At 49.1% G+C, this 21,300-nt stretch overlaps 1 protein-coding gene across 2 annotated transcripts; it reads right to left on the bottom strand.

Moving 5' to 3' along the window:
• Window positions 1–6,254: 6,254 nt before the first annotated feature.
• On the bottom strand, window positions 6,255–20,930 carry SPATA32 (spermatogenesis associated 32). Of its 2 annotated transcripts, none has more exons than XM_066366302.1 (5): window positions 20,745–20,930; window positions 9,324–9,378; window positions 8,432–8,483; window positions 6,989–8,148; window positions 6,255–6,373 (listed from the first exon to the last, which is right to left on the bottom strand). In XM_066366302.1, exons 1-5 carry the CDS (start codon window positions 20,755–20,757, stop codon window positions 6,286–6,288), a joined length of 1,368 nt encoding a protein of 455 aa, XP_066222399.1. In that variant the 5' UTR covers window positions 20,758–20,930; the 3' UTR covers window positions 6,255–6,285. The 2 variants fall into 2 exon arrangements, with proteins under 2 accessions (XP_066222399.1, XP_066222400.1); XM_066366303.1 differs by having other exon boundaries at window positions 6,989–8,145.
• Between the last annotated feature and the right edge of the window lie 370 nt (window positions 20,931–21,300).

Raw genomic sequence — 21,300 nt, 5'->3', positions numbered from 1 at the left:
TGGTTCAACAAACGGTTTACTTGTACAAGTTCTTCATAGCAGGTACCTACAAACAGGCTGGCAGAGGGGGAAAGGGCTGCTTCTGCACTAGAGTTGGGGAGGAGGGAGCCAGCTTTGCAGGGCGCTTATACTCTAGTGCAGCGATTTTCAACTTTTTCATCTCATGACGTACATTAATGACTAAAATTCTGTGGCACACCAAAATATATATTTTTTGCTGATCTGACAAAAAAAATACAGGTATAATTTTGATTCGTTCACACCAGACAGCCATTGTTGTGTTGGCTGTTATTTATTTTTTATTTGACAAGCTCAGGGAAAAGAGGTCAGTGCCCATGACTAAAAATAGGTATTGCATGTTTTAAAAATTCTTGCAGCACTCTGTTGAAAATCACTGCTCTGGTGTCTGGTCTGAGAACCCTGCAGGAGGCAGAGGGGATGGGTAGAAGTTCCACTCCCTCATTCCGGTTTGAGATGAAGAAGGGTTCTGTCGGCCTTTGTGCCCGCCCCGTCCCATTTCCACCTGGTCAACTTCCTATCTGGGTACCCTGCCCTATCCTTAGTCACGTCCGTGACGACCTCAGATTACATACATCTCCGTCTGTCCGGCCTCCACCTTCGCCGGCCCTGTCCACATTTTTTGTAGTCCTGCTCCCACTTTTTGTTTTCCCCTCCCCTCCGCGATAGACACATCCCATCTATCTGCCCCACCCCTATCCTCACGCCCCACTCCTCGCACGACCCGCCCATGTCCGCAGGCCCAGCTCCTTCCCCCGCGTCCACGTGGATTGCACGATCCCTGGTCCCGAGCTCGGGGTGGATGGAGGGGTAGGACTTGGGAAGTTGGACTTCGGAACTCCGGGCCAAGTTTCGCATCTTGTGCTACGGTCACGTCTGCGCGCCCAGGTTAGATATCCGAGAGTAGGGGCTGCGCGAACCTGGAGTGGGGAAGCCGGTAGGAGGGGAAGAGGGGGCCAGTCGTAAGAGCGGGTCCTGAGGGAGAGTTCCCACTCCAGTGGGTGCCCCCAGCCCCACAAAGGGGCGCGCCCGCTCTGTGCAGTCTATGCAGCGAGCCTGCCATCTCGGCGCTGGAAAGGCCGCAGAGGGGCGCGCCTGGCAGAAAAAGGTGAAGCCTGATGATGACTGCGCCGCCTAGCCCTGGCCGCGGGACCTGCCCTTGCTGCTTCTCCGAGTAGTGGCTTGAAGGAGAAAAGTGGAGCAGCCGCCTCAGACACCGCCTCCGACGCGCCTCTCCATCTCACAGGTGGGGAAACCAAAGCAGGACAGGAAGCCACTAGTCTCTGGCCTGCGGCGGTTTGAGGTGCAGGAAAGGGACCCAGAATTCAGGGGCAGGAACATCAGGGAACCCCTGTACCCGGCAGAGTCTGCTCCCCCCATCCTGGGCCCTGGATACAGTACTGCCCACCTCATCACCTCCTGCCCTAACCTGTAAGGCACAAAGCCCTGCCCCATCAACTTGAGCAGCGTCTCTAAGAATAGGATCTGCGGACCTTGGGGGCCACAGACCCACTGTTCCTCACCTGGCCTCCTGTCAGAGATCATGGGGGAAGGTTGGGAGGAGCCTCCCCTCAAGCCACTGGCCCCACCAGCCCTGCCACTCACCCACACCCAGTGCTGAATGATGCAGTGGCTGTCAGGGAAGACACCCAGAAAGTCTTTGAAGCTTACAGTTTTATCGCCTGGGAAGAGAGAAGGAGAGGGTGCTGTGGATGCCTGCCCCTGCAGAAGGCCTACCCTGCACAAGCATTAGGCTTGCCAGTAGTTCCAAGCATAGAAACACCGGTACTGTCTCTAGCCAAGCATCAACCCTGGTTAAGTGGAAGGGGAATAGCTCTTGCCCTAGGTGAAGCCTCAAGTCAGGATGAGGATTAACACAGCATAAATGTGTAGAGGCTATCGGATAGGCAGGTTGATCAGGCAGGCTTCCTGGAAGAGGAAACTTTAAAATAGGACCAAGCCAGGGATTCTGTAGGTAAGAGAGGCATTCTTTAGGGCTAGAGGTGGGAGCGGACGAGAGAGCAGAGATAGGGGCACCCACCATCAAGTCTGCCTGTTGTAGTGCTTCACACATCTCTTGTGGGCTCAGCTGGATTCTCACAGTGTACAGGGCAGCTCTCATACTGCGCATGTCCACAGTGCCTGTCAGACTGGAGCTGAACTGTTTGAAGAGATTCTGAAATGCTGAGAGCAGGAAGAGGGGCAGGCAACATGAACTACACACATGGGAACCCTGATATCACTTTAGCTCAGGTGGGACTGAGGACTTGGGTCACTCCAACTCCCTGGGCATTCATTATAGCTTTTAATATAAAGAACAACAGTGGCTGCTGTATGTTGGCATTTGTTTAGTGTCCTTTCAATTCACATGTTCAAAACTAATGTTTGGACACGTTTGTATAAAAAACATTAAAAACTCATGTTCAAGGTCACACCACCAGTAGGGACAACACTGGGCTTTGGACTTGGGCAGTCTGGCTCTGGAGCTATGATGCTTTGAGGCTACAGGAGCCCTGCTGGCACCTGGCATGTAGTGGGCACAGAAAGCTATTGATGAATAAAATGATTCTGCTGAAGGACCTCTGCCAATATCAATACATGATCTTTGGGGGGCATTGGGGTCCCCGAATGTCAAAGGGGTTTCTTCTACCCCAACTTCTGTAGCCCCAGACCCCAAGGGGGTGGGGGGCACAAGTTCTTTTCCCCCCCATAATTTCTCCTAATATCCCTCCTCTCTTCCTTTTTCCATCTTGTTCATTCATTCATGCATCCACCTACCATCCTAATAGCTTTCTATCCATCCCTCTCTTCATCACACACACACACACACACATGGGCCCTGAGGTTGTAGAGATGAGCAAATTAGACTGGCGTGGAGGGAAGGTTGCAATATAATCACTATTTCTCTCAGTGACCCCAGCCTCTGGGCAGGCAACCCCTTGTAGTTCTGCTCTCAGCATCCCCCTAATTTTCCCCTGCTCCCAGCCATGGGGCCTTCACCTGCCAGCTACCGGGATGTCAATGGTAACAGATTATTGTCTACAAAATGCCTTAGAGAAAGAGGTTGGAAAGGCCTTTGCACCTGCTGCAGAGAGGTGCCAGGGCCAGGCAGGCCTTACCCCAAACCCAGCACTCCAGGCCTGGCCTCCAATCCCTACCCTCATCTCTGAGACTTAGCACCTGGGCATGATTCTACTGAATGGGTAGCTGCAAGGCCCATGAACGCCTTGGCCCTCCGGGAGGCCCGTTCAGTCCCTGTGGCCACGGCTGCTGCTGGCTGCACTCCATCTGGGCCAGCAGGGCAGTGTGCTGCTGCAGCCTCCCCTTCTGTATCCTGCTGGCCTGCTCCTGGTTCTCACATGAGCAGTCTTCGAGACTTCTGTGGAAGCCTTGGAGGCGGGGGGAAGACAATCCCCACCGGATTGCTGAAACTCCAGGGGACCTACAATCAGGCTTGCGGGTACTCAGCTCTACCTCCCCTCATACCAGCCGTGTGCACCCACAGTTCTGGGGGCAGTAGGTTGTAGTACTAGTGGACTCCTCTCTAGCCCTAGCCATCTGTATGTTCTCTGTGCGCATGGGTGTCTCTTGGTCGTTCGCCCTCTGCTGCCTGAAAGGCAGAGTCACAGGCCGGGAGGCTGGTCTATTGGCCCCGAAGCTCCCAGGTTGGCTTTGGGGTGGATTTAAACACCTTTTGGCAGGGGTGCATGTCTTCCTCACCTCAGGCCTGCTTCTCTCTGCTGGGGAATCTGCTGCTTTATTCTGCGGAGTTAATGCCTCTGGTAAGGCATCTGCATTTGCAGTGCCACTCTGGAAGCTCACTCAGGAGGCAGAGGCCCGGGGGGGGGGGGGGAAGGAAGCCCCAGAATCCTGAAGTCAGGGTGTGGGAGGGTGAGGTCCAGCCCACACCCTGGATAAGGCTGTGGCCTATCTTATCCCAGCTTCCCTGGGAAGGAAGGATCCCCTTCTCCAAATAATGCAAATCCACAAACCACATGAAAAAAATACTCTAGGAAGATTGGTTCCAACAGCTGAGACACCTCTGGCCCAGCCCCTCCCCAGCCACTCGCCTCTGCATCTCCTCCTCTCCCCTCCTTCCAGCATCCTGCTCGCTTCTCCTCTGGCCCCCAGCCCCCTTTTTTCTTTGAGAGAGGCAGAGAGAGAGAGACAGGAACATGGAGCTGCTTCTGTATGTGCCCTGACTGGGGAACTGAACCGGCAACCTCTGCGCTCTGGGGTGCTCCGACCAAGCTATCGGGCCCGTTTTCTTTTTTTATATTTTCAGAAAGACAGAGAGAAGAAGGGAGAGAGGGGTTGGGGGAAGGGAAGCATTCATTTGTTATTCCACTCAGTCGTGCACTCATTGGCTGTTTCCCATGTGTGCTCTGACTGGGGATTAAACCCACAACCTTGTTGTTACAGGACGAAGCTCTTAGTCAACTGAGTCAATCGGCCAGGGCTGTCCAGCCTACTCTTAACTGATCACCCCTTCCTAATCCCACTCTCCTAAGCCCTGGGCACTCCCTCCCCAGCCTCCTCTCAAGGTGGGTCAGGCTCTGCAGGATCTGCCAGGCTGAGCTTTCACTTGACAGGGAACCCTGGCCCAGAGTAGGTCTTGAGGATGACCAAGGCCCAAGCCACGGCACTTCCTCCCCTTTCCCTCTCTCCCTGACTTCCCTCTTCACATCCATGTCCATCCTTGCACTCAGAATTTCTTCCCTCGTATGCTGTCATCTCTCTCTTCTTCCAGAACAGGGGTCCCCAAACTACGGCCTGCGGGCCACATGCGGCCCCCTGAGGCCATTTATCCGGCCCCCACCACACTTCTGGAAGGGCATCTCTTTCATTGGTGGTCAGTGAGAGGAGCATAGTTCCCATTGAAATATTGGTCAGTTTGTTGGTTTAAATTTACTTGTTATTTTAAATATTGTATTTGTTCCCGTTTTGTTTTTTTACTTTAAAATAAGATATGTGCAGTGTGCATAGGAATTTGTTCATAGTTTTTTTTATAGTCTGGCCCTCCAATGGTCTGAGGGACAGTGAACTGGCCCCCTGTGTAAAAAGTTTGGGGACCCCTGTTCCAGAACCTTCCTCACATTGCCCATCTTCTTTTTTTTTTTTTTTTTGTATTTTTCTGAAGCTGGAAACAGGGAGAGACAGTCAGACAGACTCCCGCATGTGCCCGACCGGGATCCGCTGGGCACGCCCACCAGGGGCCACGCTCTGCCCACCAGGGGGCGATGCTCTGCCCCTCCGGGGCGTCGCTCTGTTGTGACCAGAGCCACTCTAGCGCCTAGGGCAGAGGCCAAGGAGCCATCCCCAGCGCCCGGGCCATCTTTGCTCCAATGGAGCCTTGGCTGCGGGAGGGGAAGAGAGAGACAGAGAGGAAGGAGAGTGGGAGGGGTGGAGAAGCAGATGGGCGCTTCTCCTGTGTGCCCTGGCCGGGAATCGAACCCGGGACTTCTGCACGCCAGGCCGATGCTCTACCACTGAGCCAACCGGCCAGGGCCGCCCATCTTTTCTTGATGTGGGGAGGCTTGTGCATTTGTGTGCATGTTTAATACATGTCTGTGTTGATGTGCATTTGTGTGCATGGCACGTGTGGAGCGTGCTTCCGCTGTCTCTGTGTGGCTGTGTCATGTGAGTGCCTGTCTGTATGATGCTCTGGTCAGTGGATGGTGTGTGTGTGTATCCTGTGTCTGGGTTGCATGTGCTTGTTACACATGGCTCTCCCCTACATTTTGGGGCACCTCCAACTCAAGGCTGCAGGTCCCTAAAGGGCCAGTCCTTTGGCTTCATTCTCTCTCTCCTTTCAGCCCCTGGACACCGTCCCTTCACCAAGGAGAGCAGCAGGAAGAAAGGACTCCCTTGCCTGCCCAGCCCCACCCCCAGGAGACTCTCTCCTCAGATGATCCCAAGGAGTCTCTGGCTTCAGGCCGAGAGGAAGCCCCATTTAATGAGCTAAAAACCTGAAGCCTCAGAGGGTACTGAGGCCTCCCCAAGACTAGTCACGAGCCTCTGTTGCTGGCATGGTCTGCAGGTGCGAGTGAAGCAGAACTACCAATGGGGAGTGAGAAGGGACAAACAGGGCTGCTTCAGCCCTCAGCAGGCAGGTGGAGCTGCTGGGGCTGAGGTAGCTAAAAAATGGTGGTGCATCCTTAAAAAATTGAGACGAAGACTCTGCAGCCAGCTGAGCTCACTGGTCCAGGAGTGTCTGTACAAAAAGTCTGAGCCGGGGGCCAGCACCGGAGGCTTTATTGGTTTTGTCTAGTCACTTCTCTGGGGAAGAGGGGGCAGCAGCTTTAAATGGATTTTCATCAATATTGGACTCCCTTTCTCCTTTCCTGGCACTGACCTGCAATTCAAAAGAGAGGGTGTCACTTGGGCCCCAGTGGGAGGGTCAGGGGAGAGGGATGAGCCCAGAGGCCACTCTGAGGAGGGCACTGGGGTAAGAGAACCTATTCCTGCTGCACACGGACGGGCAGCTGACATTCTGTTGTGCCCATGCATCCCGAGGAAGCGAGGGGTGCTGGAGAACCCTGTAACCCTGTTCCCTCATTTGCAACTTGATGGAAGTGTCCTGGGGCCGGGGCTGGGGCCATCAAGTTCTCAGCAGGGCAGACACTAGCCTGAGGTTTCTGGGGCGGGAAAGGTCACCCGCCCTCTGGGTGAGAAGCTTCCTAATGCCAGAATGGCCTTTCCCATTTTGAAGCCAGTTACCCGCCCGAGCCCTGGAGTGCTCACTCTTCACGGTCCCCAGGCCTTCTTTATCCCTGACCTTGGCACTACACCTCAGTCTGCCGGAACCTGGTTTCCAGCAGCGTTGTGAAGTCAAGAGGTGAGACGCCAGAGCCCACACAGTGCCTCATTCCACTGTTCCCCACCCCCACTCAGCTGTGTGCGGACTGGGCCCACACGTACCCCCCAGCACAGCCTCCTCTCGGGGGAGCGGTGCGCCAGCCTCACTTACTCTTTCCCATCTCCCTTCGGTGCAGAAGACATGCCCAGGGGCTGGAGAAACTTCACTGTCCCTTCAATGGTGGCCCTCTGGAACTCCGGTTTGTTAAAGTCAAGGTAAGGGTCAAGTAAGTTCTTGTCTTCCTGCTTGCAAGCTTTCTGTGGCTCTCTGGCTTCTGGCAGTTTCTTTGGTGGCTTCTCTAGCAACTCAGAGAGGTTTTCCTGCTCTGAGTCCTCCTTGGCAGGTGGGAGGACACTCCCCACCACGGGCATTGTCGAAGGCTCCACGGTCTTTGAGGGTGGCGCTTTCATTATGTGCTCCAGTTTGGGCAAGTCCATATTGCTGGAGGAGGCTAAGGCCAGGGAAGATGCAAACTTGACCAAATCTTCCAGACCGAGAACTGCTGGGAGACTGGAGGAGGACGAGTGGGTGCTTGGTGGCTGTTCGGGGCCGGAGTCTGAAAACTCTGGCTGGGGGCTGGGGTTCTGGTGCTGCTTCTCGGAGCACAGGGTGTCCATGGAGGCTGACTCCCGGTTGAGGCCGTTGGTGGTCTTATCTGTGGTCTTCTCACCAGGCTGCATGCTGCTCGTCCACTGCAGGCTCTGTTCTGAGGCCTGGGTGTGCTTGTCTGCCCAGAAGAGGTGCTTGGAGGTCTGCACATGGATGGATTGCTGGAAGGCGGACCCTTGTTCCTCCTTCATGAAGATTGAGGAGGAGGAATTCGACCTCACACTCCGCTGGCAGGTGTCCTGCTTCATTAGCTCCTCTGTGGAGGGGTAGATGGATTCTATCTTGCACCTCTGTTCCTCCAGGTCTTCATTGCAGGCCTTCAAGTTGGCCTCCAGCTTGGCCTCAGGCTTGAGCATAGGTTCTGGGCACTCCCATGGTGGCACATCCTTGGCGTCCGCTTCCAACTCCAGCCCCAGTTCTGTGTCGAGGTCCTCAGGCTTGAGCATAGGTTCTGGGCACTCCCATGGTGGCACATCCTTGGCGTCCGCTTCCATCTCCAGCTCCAGGTCTGTATAGAGGTCCTCAGGCTTGAGCATAGGTTCTGGGCACCACTCCAACGGTGGCACATCCTTGGCGTCCGCTTCCATCTCCAGCTCCAGGTCTGTGTCGAGGTCCAGGTTCAATTTTTGTGGGGGCTCCAGCTCTTGCAATTTATTCTCCTGCTAAATAGTTTCAATTGAAAGCTGAGGAGGCCCCTGACACCAATTCCCTGTCCTGCTCCCCCCAGTACACACATGGCTCACTGCCTCTCCCACACTTGTCTCTTTGCAGAGACCTGCCTGGGACAGGGAGGCAGTGTGAGCGGGTGTATGTGAGCAGGCCAACACTGGCCTGGCACTAGGGTCCCGGAATTGTCAAGGGTACGGGCTGGTCCGAATTTAGGGAAGATGGACCTCAAGGAACCTTGCCCCTTGCCTACCATGTCCCCACCCTGCCCACTGTTACCTTTATCTTCTCCTCCTGCTGCTCCTGCTGGAGATGTTGGTTTATGTCAACCCTAAGACAGAAAGAGAGAGAGTGGGTGACAGAAGGGCTCTAAGGGATTGGTGGGATGGCTTCAGGAGGAAGGCGGTCTCTGGGGCCCAAAGTCCCCCACCTAATACTGGGCTGGCAAGATGCCTTCAGCTTATCCAGTCCCCTGGCTGTCCTCACTCCTACTAAGAATTCTGGAGTTGTCCTCTCAAACTTGAGTGACTTTAGAAAGAGCCTGGAGAGCTTGCCAAGTTGCCCCCCCCCTCCACACCCCCATAAGGAGGGGATCCAGTTGGTTGGAGGTGAGGCCCAAGAATCTTCTTTTTAATCAATCTCATGCATCTCACTTGGAGCACCAGTGCCCAGAAGGTGGCTCCTCACAGGAGGAGAAGCCAGAGCACCGCCCTCCCCGCAGCCTGCTCAGTCCCAGCTTGGCAGATGTGAAAAGCAGAGGGTGTGCCTGCGTATAAAGGGCTCCCTCAGTTTTAGTCGGCAGTGTGCTGCCCCCTTGGCCCTTGCCTGCATGCTCAGCCATGTGGCCCTCTCTCCTTCCTTAGGGAACTGCCTACCCCCAACTCAGACAGCCTCTATCCTTAGAGCCAAGTGGATCTAAGGGGACACGTCCCGTCCATGTCCCTGGGTGTACCCCACTACCCCTTAGTAGTCCTCAATGACTGCAGGCAGAACTGCTATGACCTTTTGGCCTCGATTCTACCCTTGGGGAGATTTTAAAAACAAGCAAGATGGAAGGAGATCCCGGGTTGGGGGGCTACATGAAAACTCGGCAGTGGTGGCAGGGTGTAAGGAGTTGGTGGTCCTGGCAGGTGGGGGAGAGGTCATCCGATGATGGGAGACTGGTTCTCACTGTGTGTCCAAAATGTCCACCGAGTTCTTGCTACAGCAGGGAAATCCATAGGCACCTGGCAGAGAGAAGGAGGTAAGACCGGGGAGCAGCAGGCGGAGGGCGAGCCCTGCAGGGCTCTGGAGGGGCTGGTGTGATGCCTCAGCACCCCCATCCCTCGCCTAACCTGTTTGCAATTCTCTCTACCATTGTTATTTCTTAATTTAAAAATGTTCCCCTTTTTATTGAATTTATTGGGGTGACACTGGTTAACCAAATTACACAGGTTTCAGATGCACAACTCTACAACACAACATCTGGACACTGTATTGTGCGCTCACCATCCCAAGTCAAGTAAGTCTCCACCCACCACCATTCCCTCTCCCATCTTAACCCTTGTTTCCTTGCTCTTCCGAGTGTCACCAGTCCTGTCGCTCATGTCCGCTCCCCTCCACTTTCCATGCTGGCCCACGCTGGCCCTCTGTAAGGGTGAATGCTAATAGTACCCACTTCATTTATTGAGGACTACTAACCAAGGCTTGTACTGAGCACTTTCTGTGCTTTATCTCACTGATTCAACCCAAAAGTAGGTTCATTTGCCCAAGGTCCTTCAGCTGATCATCCATGAAGTCAGAACTTGAATTCGTGTTGGACTTAGGAAACTCAATTGCCCTGCCCTGCATGCTGTCCTACCCAGAAGCTGGAATTGTGTAGGGCTCCCCATCATGCCCACATGAACCTTCCTCATCTCCCTCCATTTTTGTCTCTCTGTCCCTTTCTCCACTCTTTCTGGTCAGGCTTCAGATCTGCCACTCACCCTAATCGTGGACCCTCCTATCTTGAAGTCCATCCTCTCTTTCCCAGGCTTCTCACCCCATCACACCCTGGGGTCATCCATCCCCAACTCTGGGCCAGGGTCTCAGCCCTGGTGCTTGTTCTGAGGTGATGCTGACACAGATCTGGTCATATATGAGCTCTGATAATCCTCTAAGGAGGAGACTGACTCCTTGGGGGCGGTCCCTCCACCACAAGTTCCCCCCTGGAAGCTTGTATCTTTTACAGCAGAAGCTTCTTTTTTATCCTCTGGGGTGGGAGGCACCAGGCTGTCCCATTCTTTGTTTCTCAGTGGATAGGTGAGGTCATCACGGCAATAGGCAGGCTGGGTCCCCCTGAGCCTGCGGTGTGGCAAGAAATGACAAGTTTGGCTCTGGCTGAGAAGAATTGCTCCCAGGATTATATCAGAAGGATTGGAATGTGCTGTGGCCTTTCCAAGAGATGCAGAACCAGAGGAGAGCCATGCGTGGCTGGTCCTGGGACTGGGATTTGGCGTGTCAGTGTTCAGCCTGGGCCATGTGATCGTGAGTGGCTGGGCTAGGAGTCTGTGTGCCACCATGGACGGCTCCCAGGGGCAGCTTAGTGGCCTCTTCAGAACCCTCCAACTTTTCAACTGCCACGTTCCCTTGGCCTCCTCCCCGTGTCTCTTCATTTCCAACTCCACCTGCCCAAGTGCGGCTCCTTCCCAGGCCTCTGACTTCACAGCCTTCCCTGCATGTTTACAAAGTTTCCCTGGCAATTGAATCAACACCCCACAGCCTTAACCCTTCCATGAACAACTGGGTGTGGACAGGAAGAGAAATGATTATGGTGTGAATCTCAGCAGCACTGGGGGTTGGAAGCAAAGTTTGAGGTTGACTCAACTTGGGGCTTCTGTGACATTCTGTAGTATGTGAAATAATTTCAATTTCCAATTGCTGGTTGCTAGCGTATAGAAATGTTGATCTTGTAACTTGAAACTGTCCTAAAATCCTACCAGTTCTAGTTTTACTTTTTATAGATTTCATCAAGTTTTCTACACTAACAATAATGTGTGTGACTCAAGACAGTCTTACTTTCCATTCTGGATGTCTCTCTCTCTCTCTCTCTCTTAAAGTGAAAGGAGGGGAGATACAGACTCCCACATGCTGCCAGCAATGCTCAAATCAACCAAACCATCCTCAGCACCTAAGGCCGACTCTCACCTGGGGATGATGCTGGAACCAATCGAGCCACTGGCCACGGAGAGGAGAAGAGAAAGAGAAGGCGGAGAGGGTGGAAGAGAAAAGCAGATGGTCGCTTCTCATGTGTGCCCTGACCAGTAATTAAACCCAGGATATCTGCTCACCGGGCTGCTGCTCTACCCACTGAGCCAACAAGCCAGGGCTTGGATGTCTCTTTATTTCCTTTTCTTGCCTTGTTGCACTGAGAACAATCTCCAGAACAATGTTGAATAGAGTGGAGAGTGGACATCCTTGCTTTGTTCCTGAGCTTAGGGGAAAGTATTCAGTATGTCACCATTAGGAATGATGTCAGCTGTAGTTCTTCTCATAGATGCCTTTTATTGAGTTGACAATGTTCCCTTCTATTCCTAGTTTACTTAGTTTTTAATTAGAAAGGGATGTTGGATTTTGTGTGATGCTTTTCCTGCCTTATTGAGATGATCATATGGTTTTTATTTTATATTCTGTTGACATACTATATTATATATAACATGTTATATGTTAACATGAATACTGCTATCTTTTATTGTTAATTATTTTTCGGTAAAATATATTGATTTTTAAAAATATTAAGTCAATCTTGCATTCTTGGAATAAGCCTCATTTGGTCATGGTATATGATTTTTTTTTTTAAGGGAGAGGAGGGGAGATAGTGAGACAGATTTCCACATGCACCTTTATCAGGAATCACTCAGCAATCCCTGTCTGGGGCCAATGCTTGAATCAACTGAGCTATTTTCAGCACCTGAGGCTGACACTTGGACCAACCAAGTCATTCTCTTTTTTTTAAAAATATTTTTTAAAATTCATTTTAGAGAGGAGAGAGAGAGAGAGAGAGAGAGAGAGAGAGAAGGGGGGAGGAGCAGGAAGCATCAACTCCCATATGTGCCTTGACCAGGCAAGTCCAGGGCTTTGAACCGGCAACCTCAGCGTTTCCAGGTCGACGCTTTATCCACTGCGCCACCACAGGTCAGGCCCCAACCAAGTCATTCTCAACAAAGCAAACCACTGTCTATGAAAGAAAGAGAGAGAGAAGGGGGAGGGGAAGGGGTGGAGAAGAAAATGATTGCTTCTCCTGTGTGCCCTGAAGAGAAATTGAACCCAGGACACTCATACACTGGGCCAATACTCTATCCACTGAGCCAGCTGGCCAGGGCCTGAACTATCTTTTTATACACAGTTGAATTTGGTTTACTATTCTTTTATTTTAGAATTTTCACATATATGTTCATGAGGCATACTAGTATGTAACTTTCTTTTTTTTTTTTTTGTATGTAACTTTCTTTTCATGTCTTTGTCAGTTTTTTAAAAAATATTTTATTATTGCCTGACCAGGCAGTGGCGCAGTAGATAGAGCGTCAGACTGGGTTGCGGAAGGACCCAGGTTTGAGACCCTGAGGTCGCCGGCTTGAGTGCGGGCTCATCTGGTTTGAGCAAAAGTTCACCAGCTTGGACCCAAGGTCGCTGGCTCGAGCAAGGGGTTGCTTGGTCTGCTGAGGGCCTGCGGTCAAGGCACATATGAGGGAGCAATCAATAAACAACTAAGGTGTTGCAACGAAAAACTGATGATTGATGCTTTTCATCTCTCTCCGTTCCTGTCTGTCTGTCCCTGTCTATCCCTCTCTCTGACTCTGTCTCTGTAGAAAAAAAAACAAAACTTAAAAAATATTTTATTTACTGATTTTAGAGAGAGGAGAGTGAGAGAAAAGGGGGGAGGGGGAGAATGGGAAGCATCAACTTGTAGTTGCTTCTTTTATATGCCTTGACTGGGCAAACTTGGGGTTTCGAACTGGTGACCTGAGCATTCAGGGTGGTTTTATCCACTGTGCCACCACAGGTCAGGCAAGGTTTTGATATTAGAGTAATGCTGACCTTACAGAATGAGTTGAGAAGTATTCCCTCTTCAATTTTCTGAGTTTGTGTAAAATTGGTATTATTTCTTCTTTATATTTGGTAGAATTTTCTAGTAAAGCTGGTGAACCTGGGGTTTCCTTGGAGAAGATTAATTACAAATTCAAATTTAAAAAATAGATAAAGGACTATTAAGCCTATTTCTTTTTTTTATTGTGGTAAATATACATAACATAAAATTGCTTATTTAAATTATTTCATCCTTTTTAAAAATTAATTGTTCATTTTAGGAAGGGAAGAGAGAGAGAGAGAAAGAGAAGGGGGGAGGAGCAGGAAGTCTCAACTCCCATATGTGCTTTAACCAGGCAAGCCCAGGGTTTCAAACCAGCAACCTCCAGGTTGACGCTTTATCCACTGTGTCACCACAGGTCAGGCTATTTAAACTATTTTAAACTACAGTTAAGTGGCATTAAGTACATTAAGTACATTCACATTGTTAATTGCTGTGTGGCCATCGCCACTATCATTTCCAGAATATCTATTTCTTCTTGAGTAAGTTCTGAAATTTCTATCTTTTAAAGGAATTTGTCCATTTCATCTAAGTTATCAAATTTATTGGCATAAGTTGTTTATAATAGTTCCTTACTATCATTTTCATATCTGTAGAATCTGTAGTGATGTTACCTTCTTCATTCCTCATACTGGTAATTTTTGTCATCTTTCTTTTTTTCCCGTTCATTTTGGCTAGAAACTTATCAATTTTGTTGAACTTCTTCAACCAGCCAGAGATATGTCTGGTTCCTGCCTGATCACCCTAAAATGACATATGATAGGCATAAATTCTGCAGTTACAGGCTCCCAATCAGCTTTTTATGATTTTACTCTTTATTAATTTATTTTTAAAATTTTTATTTCTTACTTTTATTATTTATTTTATTTTTCTTCCCTTTTCCAAGTGAGAGAAGGGGAGATAGAGAGACAGACTTCTGCATGCGTCCTGACCAGGATCCACCCGGCAACCCCCGTCTGGGGCTGATGCTTTGCCCATCTGGGGCCATGCTTGCAACCAAGCTATTTTTAGTGCCTGAGGCAAAGGCACCACAGAACCATCCTCACTGCCTGGGCCAATGCTCTGGAACCAATCAAGCCATAGCTGCAGGAGGAGGAAAGAGAGAGAAAGAAAAATAGAAAAAGGGAGGGTGAGGTGTGGAGAAGCAGATGGTTGCTTTTCCTGTGTGCCCTGACTGGGAATTGAACCTGGGATGCTGGGCTGACACTCTACCACTGAGCCAAGCGGGTAGGGCCTACTTCTTGATTTTAGAGAGAAGATAGAGAGAGAAAGGTGGAGGGAGGAGTGCAAAGCATCAACTCATAAGTAGTTGCTTCTTGTATGTGCCTTGACCAGGCAAGCCTGAAGTTTTGAACCGGCAACCTCAGCAGTCCAGGTCGACACTTTATCCACTGCATCACTACAGGTCAGGCTATGATTCCACTTTTTTTTTCTCCAAGAGAGACAGAGACAAATAGAGAGGGACAGACAGGGGAAGACAGACAGGAAGGAAGAGAGAAGCATCAACTGGTAGTTGTGACACTTTAATTGTTCAATAATGTGCCTTGACTGGGAAGCTCCAGCTAAGCTAGTGACCCTTTGCTTAAGGCAGTGACTTTTGGGTTCAAGCCATGGGATCATGTCTATGATCCTACACTCAAGCTGGCGACCCCATGCTCAAGCTGGTGAGCCCGTGCTGAAGTCGGTGACCTCAGGTTTTGATCCTGGGTCCTCAGCATTTCAGACTGACGCTCTATCCATCGTGCTACCACCTGGTCAGACATATTACTTCACTCTTAAACATGGAGAGCTGAGCATTACCAGACATTTGAAGAAACTGCCAACATGCAGGTGACAGACCAAGAGAAATGGTGACTCTGGAATACCAGAAGTAATTTGGGAAACAGAAAGGAGCATAAAGCAAACTCTACTCATTTTCAGAGATCAGAGATGAAAATATTTAACAATATGATATATATTGCATCCCAAAAGCAAGAACAGGATGCTATTTTAAAAGAATTAGAGAGAAAGAAAGGGATTTTTGGGGTAAATAGAATTGGAAAATAAAACACAGAGAAACTTCCCAGAGAGTGGATCCAAAATATCAAGACAATGTGAGAAAAAAAATCAATAAAAATTCCAATTCTTTAAAGAAATCCTGAAATAATAGAGAATATAAACAAGAAGAAAAGAGAAATCAAAATTTCTCTAAGCTTAAGAATGTCATTGGCTTAAAAGTGTTCATTGAATGCCCAGCACTAGAGATGTCAAAGAGTCCTTATTATGAAAGTTCATTACTCCAGGAGCAAAATATTCCTAAATGCTTCCGAAGTAGAAAAATCAGCTACCTACTCCAAGGAGGGGGAGAATCGTACTGGATGGAGTTAGCAACAATGATTGTCTTTAAAATTATGAGACAAATGATTTCTAACTTAGAATTTTATATTGAGCCAAACTAGCATTTCAGATGTGAAAAGACTCAGAAATTTACCTCTTTGGGGGGGGGGGGGAAGTTTTTTAAGGTTGTGCTAATGCAAGATTTTGGTGTAAAACATGAGAGCCAGGAAGGAAATAATGTGTTGTCTGTCCCCATCCCGTCCAGGAAAGCAGCTGAGTCCCAGGATGTTAACTGTATAGAGACTGACAGCCAGTTTACATAGTTGTAAGATGGACCCTGGATAGTAGACTTCTGAAATAAAGAAAACCTGATAGCATAGCTGATTAGCTGTAGAGGCTGAAGAAAACTAAGGCTAGATAAAACCAAAGAGTACCAAAAATAGAAATAAATAAATAGAAAGAAAGAGAAAAAAGACGCAATTAGAAACTCCAGGAAAACCAAAAAGTTAAGAAAGAAAAGGTAACTGTAGTAACCTTCCTAACTCTGCAGTGAATAGTAGTTATGCAGTCACAATAATGAAAATCCTGTTTATTAACTTTCAACTTTTAGAATCAACATACAGACAAAATGTAGAAAATATAATTGTGGTTTTGAAACAATGTAAATGTTCCCAATCTTGATATTTAAATATATATATATATGTTAGAATTTTTGGAGGTGGAAGGCAGGGAAGATTTTGGAAGCTGAAGGGAAAGGGGGGCACTAAAAACTTCATCTTACTTGTGGGTGTCAAAATATATTGTCTAAACTTGATTAACAACAAAGATATAAATATATTAAACTTACAAAGGTATCTGCAGATGTAAACACAATGTTGGGGAAATGGGGGAGGGTGGGGCCATTAGAGCAGGAAGGTGGTAATGTCTAGAACTGATAAACCAAGAAAGAGCCCGTGAGCCTGCAGAGTGATAAGGTAGGTAAGTAGGCAGAAAAACAGTTCAAACCAAACAACTGTGGGTGCTCTGAGTGAGGCTGGGGGTGCGGTGCAGGGGATTCTTGCTTTGCATCACTGAATAAGCTCTGCAGTTCTATTTAGCCACATGCATACATTTCTTTGATAAAGTTAAAAGAAAATGGTGAGCCCAAACTATGGACCAGGCACTGTGCTAAGAGCTGAGGACACAGTGATGACATACATAGTCTCTGCTCCCTTGGAGATTTCAAGCTGTTGGCCATGACCACTGGAGACCCTCCAATCTCTGTTTCTGACTCCCACTTCTCCTGAGCTCTAGAGTAAACTGCAGTCACCGATTACACATTCTCCTTAAGGGGTCCTCAACTTCACTTTGTCCAAAACATGATGGATCCTTCGTCAGAGCCTGAGTTGTCTCCTCTCTCTGGAATTCGCTTGTTTCTTACTGTGATGATGTTCAGGGCTCACCTCTTCTTGTAGAGACCTTCTGGACTCTACCTCATGACCCTGGTCTAGGGGCTCCTCTTCCAGTCACCCCTCCCTGTCTCTACAGACCTTGATCTGAGCACATGGCCTCTTGCTGACCCTCAATTAGAGGTGGGCGGGGTATGTGGGTTGCTTGCTTTGCATCTCTGACCTCCTGCACAGAGTCTGGCACAATGCTCAGCAAAAGTTTGAGCAAAGAAATGAATTCCTTATCGTTTTCACCCTGTCAAACCCTGCAGTTTATTTTCCATTTCTTACCTCAAGTTCACACCCGGTGTGTCCAGACTCTAGCATGGCCAATGCGGTTCTGCATATCTGACCCATCTTCTTTTCCAATATCTCAGCTCTTTATAACCCTCTCTCCTCTTGCCCTGATTCATCCTTCATTCTATCACCCTAATTAGAAACCTGGGTCATTCGTGACACCCCTCACTTCCCCAACTTCTGACTTTCTTACCACTGATGCTGACCTTGTTGTGCACAACTCCTTCTCCGTCTCCAATTCTTCTCTCCTCATCTCCCACCAAAGTCAACACAAACCCACGACTTACTATCTACCGACTCAGTGCTGAGTGCTTAGCACACATTCAGTCCTCATAGACACTCTATGCACAAGTGGTCACGACTCTCCTCTCACAGATGGGGAAACTTTCACAAGGTCACACAGCTATAAGAGAAGTGCCAGGACCTGAATGCAGGTCCAACTAAGCTTCAAATCCCATGATGTTAACCTCTTTTCTGAGATCTCCTTAGGCTTCTAGCTGAACCATTGCAACCATATTCCCCTCCTGCTTGTGCCTATCGACGACCCCAGAATTGAGTATGCTGCATCATACTTGCCTCTCTGGTCACATCCAAGCTCTAGGGTGGCCTCAAAGATCTTGCCTGGTCTGACCTCAGTAGTCTTCTTTTTTCAATTTCTTGGTATGCAGCTCCTTGCCTTGCTCCAAGTCCAAGACTTTCTAGAACATGGCAGGTCCTTTTATGCCTCAGTGCCTTTGCACATGTGATTTCCAATACCCAGAGTTTCTTTTCTGGTAAAATCCTACACATACATGAAAGTTTAACCAGTATTTCAGTGTCATCTTCTCTGTGACACACCTAGCTGTCCAATATACACGTTAACTTTTCTTTAAACCAAAATTCTCTTGAAATTTTTATTTCTTTTTTTTTTTAATTTGAGAGAGAAAGACAAATAGGGACAGACAGACAGGAAAGGGGAGAGACAGGGAGCATCAATTCATAGTTGTGGTGCTTTAGTTGTTCATTGATTCTCATGTGTGCCTTGACCAGGGGGCTTCAGCCAAGCCAGTGACCCCTTGCTCAAGCCAGTAACCTTGAGCTCAAGCCAGCAACATTGAGTTTCAAGCCAGTGACCTTTGGGCTCAAGCCAGTGACCATGGGATCATGTCTATTCCATACTCAAGCTGGTGAGCCCCCGCTCAAGCCGGTGACATTGAGGTTTTGATTCTGGGTCCTCAGTGTCCCAGGCTGACGCTCCGTCCATTGTACCACTGCCTGGTCAGGCTTGAAATTTTTATAACATTTAATAATAATAGATCATTCAACTTTTCACAGTCTTTATGATTTTTTTGCTTTACAGATAAAATTTATTTTAAAAGTCTTATGTAAACTAATTAGACATGAATAAACATTTAAAATGGACCCCAATTTTTTTTTTTAAATATATCTTATTTCTTGGGATAACAATAGCATTACTATAATAGTATTGTTTTCTTTTTTATTCAAGTAAACTGTTTTCAAGGTTAATGGTTATTAGCAAACCTTGATTTTATAAAAAATATTTATCTTATTGATTTTAGAGAGAGAGGGTGAAAGAGAGAGACAGGAACATCAATCTGTTCCTGAATGTGCCCTGACTAGGGGTTGAACTGGCAGTCTCCGCTTTGAGCTGATGCCCTAACCACCAAGCTATCTGGTCAGGGCAGCAAATCTTGATTTTTAATGTTCTCTAAGACAAGATAGAAAGATGATATTTTAAATTTTCTATGAATTTTATGTAAAGAAGTATTTAGTATTATGTATTCTTATACTCAAATTCTAAAAGTAATCTTTATTGTCTCAACTGAACTTGATACTTCAAGATTTAGAATTGAAAAAATATTTACAAAATTAATATAACTTTGATCACTAAGTTCTTCTCATCACTGAAATACGTGCTTTTCTTTGTCCTTGGGCACCCTGAATCATCCTGTTGAGGGGCCTCCTGAACGGGGTTTCCATTGTTTGTTGTTGTTGCTGTGGTTTAGTTTTGGCTTGCTGGGAAGCTGTGGCCGGACTGAGGCTGTCCAAGCAGGATCGCCCCCTTCATCTTCCCTTTCTCCTACTTCTTCACCTACATTCAGAACCCTTAGGTTGATCACAGCAGTTTTGTCTTCAGATGAATTCAGCTGCTCTTCCATTGTCAACAGCAATGCTTGCTTTTATTACTCTATCAAATAACTTTTATCACATAACTGTTTATTGCCCTGGTACAGTTTTGTGCAGTCTTTATCCAAAAATAAAATAAATGCAACACCTTTACTCTTCTTGGTATCTTATCTTTGATTATAGCAACCGTTACAACTTTGCCATACTTGGAAAATATGCAGTATGTCATTGTTGGTTCGGGAAAGGGGCAAGGTGGATACATATGCTGTGCTTTTACTTGCAGCCAATCCACCTCTCATTTATTAGGGGGTGGGGGCGGGAGATCTGAAGGAAGCCCTTGGCTTAGTTGGGGCTCAACCCGGACTCTTCCTCGCCCCTGGGAGCGGCCGTGGCATCATGAGAACTGGGAACGGTCAGGCACCACGGAGGAGGCAGCTGCAGCAATGCCTCTTTCCAGCTCTGGTGAGACCCAGGTGCTGGAGGCAGACCTGCTTTTGCTGAGGCAGGTGCTTTTGCTGGGCCACATTTTAACTTATAGTCAACTCATCAGACCCAGTGCCTCGCTACGTAAGAATAAGCCCGAAGAGGGTGCAATAAATGTTGAAGGCGTGACTTAAAGTGTCCACATACATTCATTACCCTACAAATTTGGGAAAGGGGTTAAGCTGCTCTCAGGCTGTGGGTTCTTGGCACATTTTCAAAGGCTGGCCCCTGTATGTCTTTCTGGGAGGCAAGGTCCTGAGAAGGAAGCACTGATTTCAGTGGGGGATCAAGCACTCATTATTAGAAACCAAGGAGACCCAGGCCCTGTGGGGCAAACTTCTCTGCTCCTTGGTTCAGAGGAGAGTGCAAAGAAAGGAGTGTTCACTAAACATTTGTTGAAGTGGATTGTTTTTAGCTTTCTGCAAAAGTTCCAAGCATCAGCCAGGGACAACTAGATATGATCTTAGCAGTTACCCGAACTTTGGAAAGTTCATGAGTTTCCTGGGCACAAGGCCACACTGCTCTTTAGGTGTGCCAAGAACCCCTAGGCAAGAACCCTCCATCTGCGGCCTTAATCCCAAGGTTTGCATGTGTGCCCGTGCACACGCAGGCTCGTCCACCGCTGGGTTACGGCAGTGCCAGCCCCTCACCGCCGCAGGGACGGCCAGGGTTTAGGCTGCTCTCCTTGCTCAAACGCCCGGGGCTTAAGGACCAGGGGTAGGGGCCCAGGACCAATACCGCCCCCTACGAGCTCCGCCCCCTCACTGTCACTTTCCACTCCCCGTCGGGCAGTCCCTCCGCGTCCCCCCACCTCCGCCGCACGCCCGCCCGCTCCCACCTGTCACCCCCATGCTGACCGAGGAGGCTCTGTGGGCGAGGCGAGGCGAGGAGAGGGCTGTGGCTGCTGCCCTTCCGCCTCCAGTGTGCTCTTTGGGTGGGGACTCTGGGGTGCGGTGGAGATGATGGGGGCGCCGGAGCCTGTGATGTCCCCGCCTCTGTGACGTCCCTGCTGCGAGTGCCGCCCACAGGGAACAGCGCTCAGGATTTCCGGCACGTGGGCAGGAGCGGCCTTTGGGGGGTGATCTCGGGAGAAGGCGGTCTCACCTAGCTCAGCAGCCACAGCTCCTCTCTGGAAACCTTGGGCAGCTCTGCTCCTTCGCGGCAGACCTGGGGTGGTGACTGCGGCGTGGTTAAGGACTAGGGGTCTCCTGGACTGGCCCTTGCACCTGTTCTAGGCTCACTGGCACAAGGCTGCTGCCCCTTCCGTGTACTCAGGACCCCTGCAAGAACCCAGTGAACCTTCGGCCTTTACCCCAAGTTGTTTGTCCCTGCGAAGGCGCACACACACCTACGACAGACACACACACACACACACACACACACACACACACACA

The sequence above is a fragment of the Saccopteryx leptura genome, chromosome 2 (assembly GCF_036850995.1).
Source record: "Saccopteryx leptura isolate mSacLep1 chromosome 2, mSacLep1_pri_phased_curated, whole genome shotgun sequence".
NCBI lineage: Eukaryota > Metazoa > Chordata > Mammalia > Chiroptera > Emballonuridae > Saccopteryx > Saccopteryx leptura.
Note: the sequence above shows the minus strand (reverse complement) of the source record. Positions and strands in the feature narration are given on the sequence as shown.

Excerpts from the sequence above, each read along its gene's own strand:
- SPATA32 (XM_066366302.1), bottom strand. Across the intron at positions 8,484-9,323 it reads GTGGACATTTTGGACACACA|GGTTGACATAAACCAACATC; the intron begins GTGAGAACCAGT and ends TTTCTGTCTTAG. Across the intron at positions 8,149-8,431 it reads AGCAGGAGGAGAAGATAAAG|CAGGAGAATAAATTGCAAGA; the intron begins GTAACAGTGGGC and ends GAAACTATTTAG.